The sequence below is a fragment of the Rhineura floridana genome, chromosome 1 (genome assembly GCF_030035675.1).
Source record: "Rhineura floridana isolate rRhiFlo1 chromosome 1, rRhiFlo1.hap2, whole genome shotgun sequence".
In the NCBI taxonomy this organism is placed as follows: domain Eukaryota; kingdom Metazoa; phylum Chordata; class Lepidosauria; order Squamata; family Rhineuridae; genus Rhineura; species Rhineura floridana.
Window position 1 is genome coordinate 4,496,815 of NC_084480.1, and position 12,404 is coordinate 4,509,218.

General features: G+C 43.2%; 1 protein-coding gene across 5 annotated transcripts in view; it reads right to left on the reverse strand.

Moving 5' to 3' along the window:
• Positions 1-12,404, reverse strand: part of UBAP1 (ubiquitin associated protein 1) — a 42,726-nt gene that overhangs the window by 5,719 nt on the left and 24,603 nt on the right. For 4 of the 5 annotated variants that reach the window (XM_061613274.1, XM_061613294.1, XM_061613278.1 and 1 more), the window contains exons 2-4: positions 8,976-9,016; positions 7,311-7,435; positions 4,785-5,705 (exon numbers count right to left, since the gene is read on the reverse strand). In XM_061613274.1, the coding sequence (XP_061469258.1) occupies positions 4,785-5,705; positions 7,311-7,435; positions 8,976-9,009 (1,080 nt within the window). In that variant the 5' untranslated portion in view covers positions 9,010-9,016. The remainder of the gene's footprint in view (positions 1-4,784; positions 5,706-7,310; positions 7,436-8,975; positions 9,017-12,404) is intronic. The other variant, XM_061613304.1, reaches the window with a different exon arrangement.

A 12,404-nucleotide genomic window follows, 5' to 3' on the forward strand; every position in this document is an offset into this window, starting at 1 on the left:
CCAGCATCCTGTTCTCACAGTGGCCAACCAGGTGCCTGGGGGAAGCCCGCAAGCAGGACCCGAGTGCAAGAACACTCTCCCCTCCTGAGGCTTCCGGCAACTGGTTTTCAGAAGCATGCTGCCTCTGACTAGGGTGGCAGAGCACAGCCATCATGGCTAGTAGCCATTGATAGCCCTGTCCTCCATGAATTTGTCTAATCTTCTTTTAAAGCCGTCCAAGCTGGTGGCCATTACTGCATCTTGTGGGAGCAAATTCCATAGTTTAACTATGCGCTGAGTAAAGAAGTACTTCCTTTTGTCTGTCCTGAATCTTCCAACATTCAGCTTCTTTGAATGTCCACGAGTTCTAGTATTATGAGAGAGAAGAACTTTTCTCTATCCACTTTCTCAATGCCATGCATAATTTTATACACTTCTATCATGTCTCCTCTGACCCGCCTTTTCTCTAAACTAAAAAGCCCCAAATGCTGCAACCTTTCCTCGTAAGGGAGTCGCTCCATCCCCTTGATCATTCTGGTTGCCCTCTTCTGAACCTTTTCCAACTCTATAATATCCTTTTTGAGATGAGGCGACCAGAACTGTACACAGTATTCCAAATGCGGCCGCACCATAGATTTATACAATGGCATTATGATATCGGCTGTTTTATTTTCAATACCTTTCCTAATTATCGCTAGCATGGAATTTGCCTTTTTCACAGCTGCCGCACACTGGGTCGACATTTTCATCGTGCTGTCCACTACAACCCCGAGGTCTCTCTCCTGGTCGGTCACCGCCAGTTCAGACCCCATGAGCGTATATGTGAAATTAAGATTTTTTGCTCCAATATGCATAATTTTACACTTGTTTATACTGAATTGCATTTGCCATTTTTCTGCCCGTTCGCTCAGTTTGGAGAGGTCTTTTTGGGTCTCTTCGCAATCCCTTTTTGTTTTAACAACCCTGAACAATTTAGTGTCGTCAGCAAACTTGGCCACTTCACTGCTCACTCCTAATTCTAGGTCATTAATGAACAAGTTGAAAAGTACAGGTCCCAATACCGATCCTTGAGGGACTCCACTTTCTACAGCCCTCCATTGGGAGAACTGTCCGTTTAGTCCTACTCTCTGCTTTCTGCTTCTTAACCAATTCCTTATCCACAAGAGGACCTCTCCTCTTATTCCATGACTGCTAAGCTTCCTCAGAAGCCTTTGGTGAGGTACCTTGTCAAACGCTTTTTGAAAGTCTAAGTACACTATGTCCACTGGATCACCTCTATCTATATGCTTGTTGACACTCTCAAAGAATTCTAATAGGTTACTGAGACAGGACTTTCCCTTGCAGAAGCCATGCTGGCTCTGCTTCAGCAAGGCTTGTTCTTCTATGTGCTTAGTTAATCTAGCTTTAATAATACTTTCTACCAGTTTTCCAGGGACAGAAGTTAAGCTAACTGGCCTGTAATTTCTGGGATCCCCTCTGGATCCCTTTTTGAAGATTGGCGTTACATTTGCCACTTTCCAGTCCTCAGGCACGGAGGAGAACCCAAGGGACAAGTTACATATTTTAGTTAGCAGATCAGCAATTTCACATTTGAGTTCTTTGAGAACTCTCGGGTGGATGCCATCCGGGCCCGGTGATTTGTCAGTTTTTATATTGTCCATTAAGCTTAGAACTTCCTCTCTCGTTACCACTATTTGTCTCTGACACTGACACTTGTTTTCCATCTCACAGAGATAGACTATTTTGCCCAGTAACTATCACCCCTTGCTTCTGGAAAAGCCTGGGCACCTTTTACAGACCAATCTTATATTTATTTGAGCAAAAATAAGTTCCATTTTCTTCAGTGAGATTCCTTTCCATACAAGTATACGTAGGGTTGAAGCCTTAGTCTTTGAATGAGCAATCTCACTTAGTATCCTTGCATTTTCCATAAGCAGACATAATTCAGCAGTGCAAATGGAGTGTGTGCTCTACAGCCAAAGGTTTTGATGTCATCGTTATCACTATTACTCGTCTTTCGATGTATTGCCTGCCCTTCACCCAAAGGTCCCAGGGCGGGTGACAAGAGTTTAAAAACATATCATTAAAAACGGTTAAAAACAATCTAAATCAAATCACAAAAATTAGGGTGATTCCTAAAAATATACATCTCAGGTGTCAAACGCCAGAGTAAAGAGATGCGTCTTCAGCATTCACTGAAAACTACAGTGAAGCTGCCAGGTGCACCTCTGCGGAGAGTTCCACAACTCGGGTTGCCACAGAGAATGGCCTCTCCTGGACCACCTTCTGCCCCCTCCCCTGAGCTTCCGAGGATGGCAGAACTACCAAATGGCCCCCTCTGCCTATCTCAACACCCGAGGAGGTCTGCAGGGAAGGAGGTGGTCTTTTGTTTAGGGCTTAAAACACTAACATGAGCCTCTTGAATTGGGCCCAGAAACAAATTGGTAACCAATGCAGCTGTTTTAAAACCGGGGTTAGGAGTTCTAAAGGGACCCCCAGCCAGTAATCTGGTTGCTGCATTTTGGACCAGTTGAAATTTCCGAGTCATCTTAAGGGCAGCCCTACATAAAGCACATTGTAATAATCAAATCTGGAAATTACCAGAGCATGGAGTCTTCTCTGTCCAAAAGGGGCCAGAACTGGAAAAAAGCATTCCTAGCCACTGAGACCACCTCAGCCTCCAGTGACAAGGCTGGATCCAGGAGTCCCTCCAAGCTGCAGGTCTGCTCCTTCCAGGGGACTGCAACCCCATCCAGAACAGGCCATCTCCCAGACATACATACATTCATTCATTCTGTATCCCAACCTTCCTCCCAGCAGGAGCCCAGGGCAGCAAACAAAGCACTAAAACACTTTAAAACATAATAAAAACAAATCTTAAAATACATTAAGCCAAAACAGCATTAAAAACATTTTAAAAACTTTTTTTAAAGGTTAAAAACATATTAAGCAAATCTGACACAGAGACATGAGAACTCTGGACATATAACATCCGTCTTTTCAGGATTCAGCCTCAATTTACTTCCCTCCACAGATATTAGCATACAATATTAATATTAATCTTGTCTAGTAGCTAGTAAAAAAAGATTGCTTCTGCCAAATGCACTGGTGGGTAAAGCAATCCCTCCCTCTTCTGCCAGCCTGCTGCATTTCCATGCAGGCCACAGAGGAGGAAAAGCCCCTCTTTCCATGGGGAGCAGATATGACAAGCAAGCTATCAGCAGCAGGAATGAAGCAATCTTTCCTCCTTTTACAGGCCATTCGTTGCCACAGAATTCCTTCTGACCTGGGATTACCAGGCAAATTCTTAAACACAAGGCTGCTTTGTGTTAACTTTATGCTCAATCTAGTTGCAAACCAGTTCGTTCTAGCAGCTGAGCAACCCGTTATAATAAATAGTTGGCCAGAAAACATGAATTTCAAAAAGGGAAGCTATTAATAACTTTTATGGTCTCCCCCCCAAAAAAACTATTCATCAGCTTTATTGAAATCAATTCATCCTGAGCAAAAGCCTTGAATGACAGCTATTTGGGGGAGGGGGTGCTGTTTCACCTGCCTGTGTAAAAAACGAGCAGTTTTACCATTTACCACTCAAGTAACCCAGAATGAAAGAAGTGAGAATACCTAAAAGAACTGAAATGGTGCCCATTTATCGAGAGCCGTACTGTCCCAACTTGGCTGTGTTGTTTTAAGATTTCCCCAAAGGGCAAACACCAAGTTTAAAGCATGCTGGACCTAGATCTCTGTAGCTGGGCCTACTGCCAGCTTTTACCATGGCAACAAGATCAGTAAGACAGGCAGAATCAATTACATGTTAAGAGAGAGGCAGCTGGGGGAAAAGCAGGACCCCGAGAAGGATTCTCCATAAGGATATTTCCTAAGAGACAAAGAGTAGGACCCAGGAGAGCTAACAACCAAGGCAAAAGCCAACAGAGAAAGTTGCAACGGAACTCTCAGACCTGCACAGCCAGAAACCCACATTTCAGAGATGCGTTATAGGAAGAGACCTTGTAAAAATCACTTCCAGGACGTGCAATAGGATTATGTTTAATTAACACAGTCGAAGAATCAGGATAGTCTCTAAAGGGAAATCCACTCCAGCCACTGCAACATTCCAGCTTGCTGGGCAATTGCTAACAAGCCCCATCCAGGGGGCTGTTGTTTTCTCCATAAAAAGAACACAGTCCTGTGGCACCTTAGAGCCTAACAAATTTTATTGTAGCACAGTAAGCTTTTCCACACTAGAACCAACTTCAGATGGGAGTGGGCTCTAGTCCACAAAAGTTTATTATGCCATAATAAAGGATGTTTATCGTCTCATCACATGAGACTGCTGTTTCTGCAGCAACAGGTCAACATGTCTGGCCCTCTAGACATTAATTTCCATTACACATTTGGGTACAAACTGCAGAACCACTCTCAGGAAGAGCCACAACATGAATTAGATTTCACATTCAGCCAAGCTAAAGTCCACTAAACTTGAAGCCAAGCAACCCTCACTAGGCTGTTCTGCAAAAAACCAAAGCCACCCAAGAAGTATCCATGACAAAAGCGAGAGAAGAGCGCATACATGTATGTGTGTTGCACCTACAGGCACAGTCTGGGTCATTAGATGCAGGAAAGAAGACTCATGGTGGAGCATCATGCAATCCAACACATCAATAACCCCAACAGCAACAAAATGACAACAAGATTTCCCCCTTTTCAGAAATAAGGAATCCCAGTTTCATTTAGACTATGTTGACTCGCTACTGCGTTTCCCTCCCCTGCTGCCCACATCAAGTGCCCTGTTGTGCAGCACTTACCACCGTGGCTGTGGTGAGAGCTGGAATTTCTTCTGTACATGCTACTGAGGTGGGCAGAGAAGGCAGTCTGGATGTGGAGGATACTGTTTGCGCCTCTGGGCCACTCTCCATGTTGAGGTTGGAAAGCCCAGCCACATGATGCCCATTCAGTTCGCTGGCTTTGCTCTGCAAAGAGCTGAGGAAAGTGCTGTTACGAAGGCAGGATGCGCCGAGGAACGTGTTTGCGAGCTTCGCTGTTTGCAAGTCACTCTCATCCGAGTCAAGCTTTGGGAAGGAGAGAGACTTGATATTGCTCACTGATGTCACAGGCGAGAGGGACACTTTGGAAGACAGGGACATCTTTTCACAACCCCCCAGCTGCGGTAAAGCAATAAGACCATTTGGTTTATGAAGGGGCTTGAGGTCCAAAGTGGCCCTTTCCAAGGATGCCAAAACCTCCTGATCTTGTAATACAGACTCAGATGATACTTTGGGCAAGCTATTGTCTAGTAGTTGGGCCACTATTGGGCCTGTGGTACCAACATGGAGCTGCAGAATGTTTTTCAGTTCCTCTTTATCGTCAAGCGTTTTTAATTCCAGTTTGTCAAAGGGGTCTTCTTCACACTCAAAATCTGCTGGGTTGAAATCAGCCTTTGTATGGGGAGGACTTAAGACTTTTTGCTTTAGAGTGCTGCTGTTGGCTGGGGTAGGAATAAGAATGTAATTGTGGTGCAGACTGGCAAGGATAGGGTTGATGGGTGGTGGCATGACATTCTCTGGGCAACTGCTGTCCGAGAAGCCGGCTGGGCTCGGCTCCTCCAAGGCTGCCTTTGTATTTGCTTGGGCCACCCCCGCCTTTCGTTCAGCCTCTTCCTGGGCAGCCTGAATTCTTTTAATGTTCTCAGCCCACTCAATAGTCCTCTTTTCCAGGGAGAAATCATACTGCCGGGGGGGGGGGGAGAGGAGACACAAGACACCAAGGTAAGAAGAGATGCAGGAACGATGGGACCAATGACATCCTCTCCGAAGCGATATGTGCTGATGTGTGACATCAGACCAACCTCTTCATTAGGGGTGTAAGGGTCTTACTCATTTAAACACATTTATATACCTCTTACTTAAATTTTAGGTCAGAATTTTTGCTAACTCAAACACAAAGAAATTGTCTATCCCTCCAAGTAGTAAAGCAAATGAGGACTGGAAGGATGGCAACAACAATGAGAAGGAGGACTCCAGTTTGTCCAAGAATATTCTGGCCCCTGCTAACATGGCAGCTTGACCAGAGTGCAGAAGAACCTGTGACTGTTGCGGACTGCAAAACTCCAAGGCATGTTGCATAGAAGCAAGAGCTGAGACCACAGCAGACCAAAAATACAACAGAGGCAGCCGCTGTAAGTACTTACCTGAGCATGGATGCGATATGCTAGATATTGGAGGAAAAGCCAACCCCCAACTAAAATAGAATTAATTAGGAAAAAATGAGAACAATTAATCTAACAGCAAAGTTAGAAGAACAGAAGTGCTAAGTAAGCGCTAAGGACCCTGTGGTCAAATATATTAAGGAAATATTAGGAACTGTCAGCATACATTGTATGCCCTTGTGAATGGCATGAATTACATGATAGAAGGTGGAGCCTTAATAAAGTAGGAGCAATTTGTAGCAGTCTCGTTACCAGGAAAAATAATGATTTGTTGAATAAATTATGTATTATACTCAATATTTATTGAACATGACGATCATGCTGTGAAGCTAAGCTATTGTATACTGAGTACTTATTTCTCTTTTTATGCTCTTTCGTATTATGGATACAAGTAGTAATAATCCTCTTTTTAAAACCTTTTTCTACTTTAGGATAATTTAAAAAAACAACACCAGAGGTCTAAATGTCTTTTTGAGAGGTTTGTTCCAACTGACCTGGAATTGCAATTTGCTTCCTGAGAGCTCTCAAGGATTATTTTTTAAAACTTTAGTTTTAAAGCTATATAGAAATAATTATACAGCCTTCTCCTGCATTGTTGAATAAGTTTACTAGGAACAGAATTTAAAAAACCCTAAACTTTATGATGTTACAGTATGCAAAGGCTAAGTGAGGCCAATACAGATCAGCTGTGAAGACAAAGCATTCATCCAGCAACTTTTAGAACAACGAGCAAAGGAAGAAGCTCCCCTTCCATATCTTCAAGATGAATTTTCTGCTACTGGTTACCAAAGCTAGATATGTATTTATGCCCTGAGCTGTGCACTCTTGCTTTAGAACCTCCTCTTCCTTATTTGGCTTTGAGATGGATTAAGGCAGGCACAGGGCAGGGGCTGACAAACCAAAAATTCTATTTTAAGGAAGCCAGAAGCAGTCATTCTAGTGCAGCTAATGAGAGGGAGGCCGGCTTTAGTTGTTCAGAATGAAGTGCTTTTAATCATGTATAGTGATAGTGAGCGAGTTCAGAGTAACAACTGAAGCGGATCCTAAGTATGCTTGTGCAAAAGTATGGCTCGGCAAATTCAAAAAGACTTCTACTACAGTTCTGCACAAAACAAGGAAAATTCACCTGGGCGTCCCTTACAAGCTGTGGAGAGTCAGGCAAACAGAAGCCAATGGGCAAGCCAACTTTAGCTGGTGCTTTGAACTTGTCTCCTATCTTGAACGGGACGTCATCAAGATAACTGAAGGTCCCTAATGGGAAGGAGTGAAACACATCAGTGATTTTGTATTCATCTTTCAATACAAATACCCATTTTGCCAGTCTAAACCAAGTCCTCAGTAAGAGCAAAAAAGTATGACGCCAACTGAAAAGCAAACTATTTATTTTCAATTCAAATGTAATCACAGAGTGTCTGGTTCGGCAACTGTCTCCTAAAAACTGCCATATCCCGCTCTCCCCCAAAACTGATAAAAATAACCATATGCTGGCATTTTTAGTTACAAACCCCCTTCAATTTTTATGCTTAAAAGGCCATATTTTATAATATTAGGCACCCAGATAATAATCTGAAGGCATATGCTACTGTAACTAAAACTAAGCATCCTCTCCCTGTTAAGTACACAGATGGGCTTAATGGGGTTTCCAGGCACCCTTCCACCTCTACAAAAGCAGGCCTGCCCATTTCTTGTCCTGCAGCTTCATGGTCCATCTGATTCTCTACACACCTGTTTCCAATAGCTGTTGGCATCCCAAGTCTATTTTCCATATCACTGCATTGTACTATAACAACAGGCAAGAAGGTAGCACAGTACATAGAAGTATGCAAGAGAGTAGAGCTAACAGAAGCTAATGGCCTTGGGAGGTGGAGGGCTCTCCAGCACTGGAGGCTTTCAAGAGGCAGCTGGACAGCCACCTGTCAGGTATGATTCAAGTTTGAGTCCTGCACTGAGCAGGGGGTTGGACTCGATGGCCTTACAGGCCCCTTCCAACTCTGCCATTCTATGATTCTAGGGGGACAGCAACAGATTTAGGGGATCAGCAGGCCTTAGGAAGCTTGGAGGGTGCATGCTGGATACCAAGCCAGGCCACTGGTCCATCTGGGCCCATGCTGTCTACTCTCTGGAGGCACCTACTTCCCCATTCTCCCTCATGTCTTCTTTTTTTTGGGGGGGGTAAGTAAATGGCAGGCCCTTCACCCATGGAGGGACTTTTCTGAGAAACAGAGAGAGATGCTCTTAGGCAGAAAGAGAGATGTATGTGGAGATGCTTTTCTGATTTCTGGGGTGGATGCTAAAGTACGGTGAGTGTGTGCTTGTGAGTGTGTATGAGAGACAAACAGGCAGACAACCAGACAGTGTGCACACATGCATGAGTGTACACAGTGTGGTCACCTTTTATATTTTTTCTACTACCGGGAAATGCTCCCTGATATTAGGCTGCAACAGCATTGTTGTGTATTTGTGAGAGTAATACTGCATGATCTCCACAATCAGGACCAACAGGACACAGATGACTTCCCATGGCAGGCATGAGGTTGCTGGGGGGGGGGGGGGGCGCACACAGAAATGACTACATTTTAACTTTGTGTTATGCCATGTGCCTCTGGCAACCATTTTGTGACTGGCATTCATAACACTTGCTCAAAATTCAAAATGTGCCAGCTGGTCAAAAAAAGGTTGGTGACCCCAGTATAAATCTTTGTTGATAGTTTCATTTTTAACATTCTCTACACTGCTTTGGGATGTTGAGTACCCTGCCACACCCAAAACACAAGACTTGCACTTCACTTACCATGAAAGTCGGACCCCGACTTCCTAGCAGCCATTTAGAATCTGAAAGACATTTTCAAAAAGCATTAGTAACCTTCTGTCATCATACCAGCATATTCTTCCACCACACGCTCTCTACCTAGTGGAATCATTCTGTAAATATTGGTTCAGCTTTTTATAATGTGATAAACACCACAACCCTACTTTATCAATAAAGCTGCCTGTATTCAACACACCTGGAATCTGGCACAAAAATTAAGATTCTACATACCACACTAGAAGTTTTAAAATGTGCATAAGGGTTATGAGAATTAGATACAAAATCAAGGGGTTTAAAATCCTCCTTACACAGGAGGAAAATGTGCCCCCTTTGGCCACTGGAAGTTTCGCCAAACTACTTGTCACCATGATGGCTCAAGCTCACTATCCTCTCATGCCTTACTAAAGTTTCCTTCAAACCCTGTAACCAAACCCCTGTACCCGAAATATTGTAATCCAAATTATGAAATATGTGCAGGTTAATAAACATTTAGTGCACAGTCAGATAATCTACCCCTTCTCCAACTGAAATGACTACAATAAATCATGAAGTGATAGTTCACCAAGGCACCCTCCCTCACCTATTCCTAACAGCCTTTTCCCTGCATAACCTCTATGATGCAGCCTGTCCAATGTGTCCAGAAAAGAATCTTGTCAGCATCAGCCAGCAGTGAAGCAAGAATCGGCAAACTCTTAACATTCAAAGGTACAAATATATGGGTTATGCAGCACAGCTTACGCCAAATGGACAGGAGGAAACTTCAAATGTAAGGGCTTTACTTTTGATACTAAACCTGCCAGGTTGCCACTGAACTGATCTTTCAGGAATGTTTTCCACATGTGCACATCTGTTGGCAGGCTGTGCTTCTGCTACATGTGGATGTGGGCCCTTTGGGTACTGGCTGTGTAACCCAAGGCCTGGGCTGACCCTAGAGGAGACCCTCTTGCAACAAAACTACTTTTATACTTTACTGGCAGCAGAAGACCTCAGAATGAGAGATGGCACATTCACTTAAAGACAATCCAAGGGACTGTATTTTTAAGGTATTTTTGAAATACTGGAACTCTCTCCAAATTCTTCCAAGCTACACAGGAAGTGGATTGGACTGTGAGAGACCAACCCAAATTGTGTTTGTATTTTGCCAAATTTGTAGGGCAGTACAATATCTCAGAGAGGAGGTCAGGTCTCCTGCTCCCCTGGTACGTTCACTATAGCTGCCCAATTTTCCTGTTTTTTAAAGTTTGATAGAAATATCTGTGGGCTATAGGTACATTCTTAAACCGCAAGATTTTTTTTGCCTATTAGTGAATTTTAAACAATGTGTTTTTAACCTTTTTTTTAAGATGAAAGCTTTTTAAGACAATTTTTAAAGGTGTTTTGTTTGAATGTATTTTAAAGTCTGTTTTCTTGATGTTTTAAAGTGTTTTTAGTGCTTTTGTTTGCCGCCCTGGGCTCCTGCTGGGAGGAAGAACGGGATATCATTCATTCATTCATTCATTCATTCATTCATTCATTCATTCATTCATTCATTCATTCATTCATTCAATCAATCAATCATTCAATCAATCAATCAATCAATCAATCAATCAATCAATCAATCAATCAATCAATCAATCAATCAATCAATCAATCAATCAATCAATCAATCAATCAATCAATCAAGAAAGAAAGAAAGAAAGAAAGAAAGAAAGAAAGAAAGAAAGAAAGAAAGAAAGAAAGAAAGAAAGAAAGAAAGAAAGAAAGAAAGAAAGAAAGTTCTAATGCAGTCCAACATAACACAAAGAAACTACTGATAGTGCACGCGTGTGTGGGGTGAAGACTTGTGGAAAAACATTTGGAATGAGGAAGGTTTGGGCCACTAGGAAAGGCAAAGAGTTCAGTTCTAGAGAGCTCAAAGCAGCCACCAGTATGACCTATTTTAACAGAAAGGAAAACAGATATAAAAATAGGCAGCAGGAAGGTAGGGAGAAATACACCCAGTGGAGATGTTTGAAGGGGGCTGCTACAAAGCTTTGGGAAGAAATGGATAAAGAGGAAATGGCAACTAAGTTTGGACTTAGAGTGGAAAAAACAGCATCTTGTGAAAGGTCACAGAAGCCTAGAGAAGGGAAAAGACCTATTGCCAGCTTAAAGCACTGGCTCAGAGAATTTTGGTCAGGAATGCAGAGAGGTTTGACACCATCTTCCTTGAGCGATTGTGATACTGCAAAACAACAAAGCAAGGAAAAAGAGGAAGGAGCTCCAGAGAAACTGGGTGAGCATAAGGAAGAGCTATACTACCTCTTCTGCAGAAGAGATCGCTGGCAGGAAATCTGCCCCCTCTGCAAGGGACTTTGGAGAGAAGCTCCCCCTGGAGGGAAACCCCCAAAATCTGACTGGCTAGTAGCAGCTTTTATGGCCAGACCTCTGCTTATTAAAATAAAAACAAAGACTTCCTGGTAGCTGCTGACTGTTAAAAGTTTAAAGGGGTGCCAACCGGGAATAGAGTTTGCCCCAAATCTCTGAGAAAGGGCTGCTAAAAATGCACCTTCATTCTGCTGTCTAGGTGGGTGGGGGAAAAGCTGCCCTGGGCTCCTGCTGGGAGGAAGGCCGGGATATAAATCAAATAATAAATAAATAAATAAAAGATTAACATTTCTTTCAGGCTTTCCTGGCTGGAGCCTCAGGCCACTAAAACTTGTGTTGGGAGTGACACTTTAAGTGTTTATATCTTGGCTTAACACTTCTGTTGCTTACATTTACAAGGGATAAATTTACAGACTGACAGTGGCAAAGATTTACAGTGAAAGGAGACAGCAATCAATGGATTTAGCAGGAGGTGTTGCAACTCAGCTCCCTTGAAAACACCCTGCCTGCATTACTGTAATGGGGGCTCCCCCCTTGCCTTTCCAGGCCAAAATAGATTTTCCCTTTCCAGGTGCAGGCTGCCATACTTACAGCAAGAGCTGGATTTTAGGGGTGCTTTGTAACACACCTCTGAACTTCAGAAATATGAGGCAATTATCAGACATCATTCAACAGCAGGAATGCTGGCACATTTTTGTTTTGCCAGAAACTATGAGGAATGTGGAGGGAGTGTCCACTTTACATATCTACCTTCACCAAAAGGCAGCCAGATCTGAGCTACAATAGCAGAAGGAAGGCCTGGGGAACTGTGGCATAAGCCTTTCTTTTGCAGGTGCAGCCACCTACATGCTGAAACATTAGAAGAAGGCAACGAAGAGGCTCCTGTTCCCATCCCTTTCGTGGTGGATTACTGGAGGGGATAAGAGAGGCTCATGCACACCACACATTTCAACCAAGCTTTATCTGCACTGGAAGACATTATTTTCTTTGGAGATGAGAATTAATTACAGAAGGGCACAATTTGGTGTGGTCAAATTTTGCACATTCTACCCACCTAGAAAACTA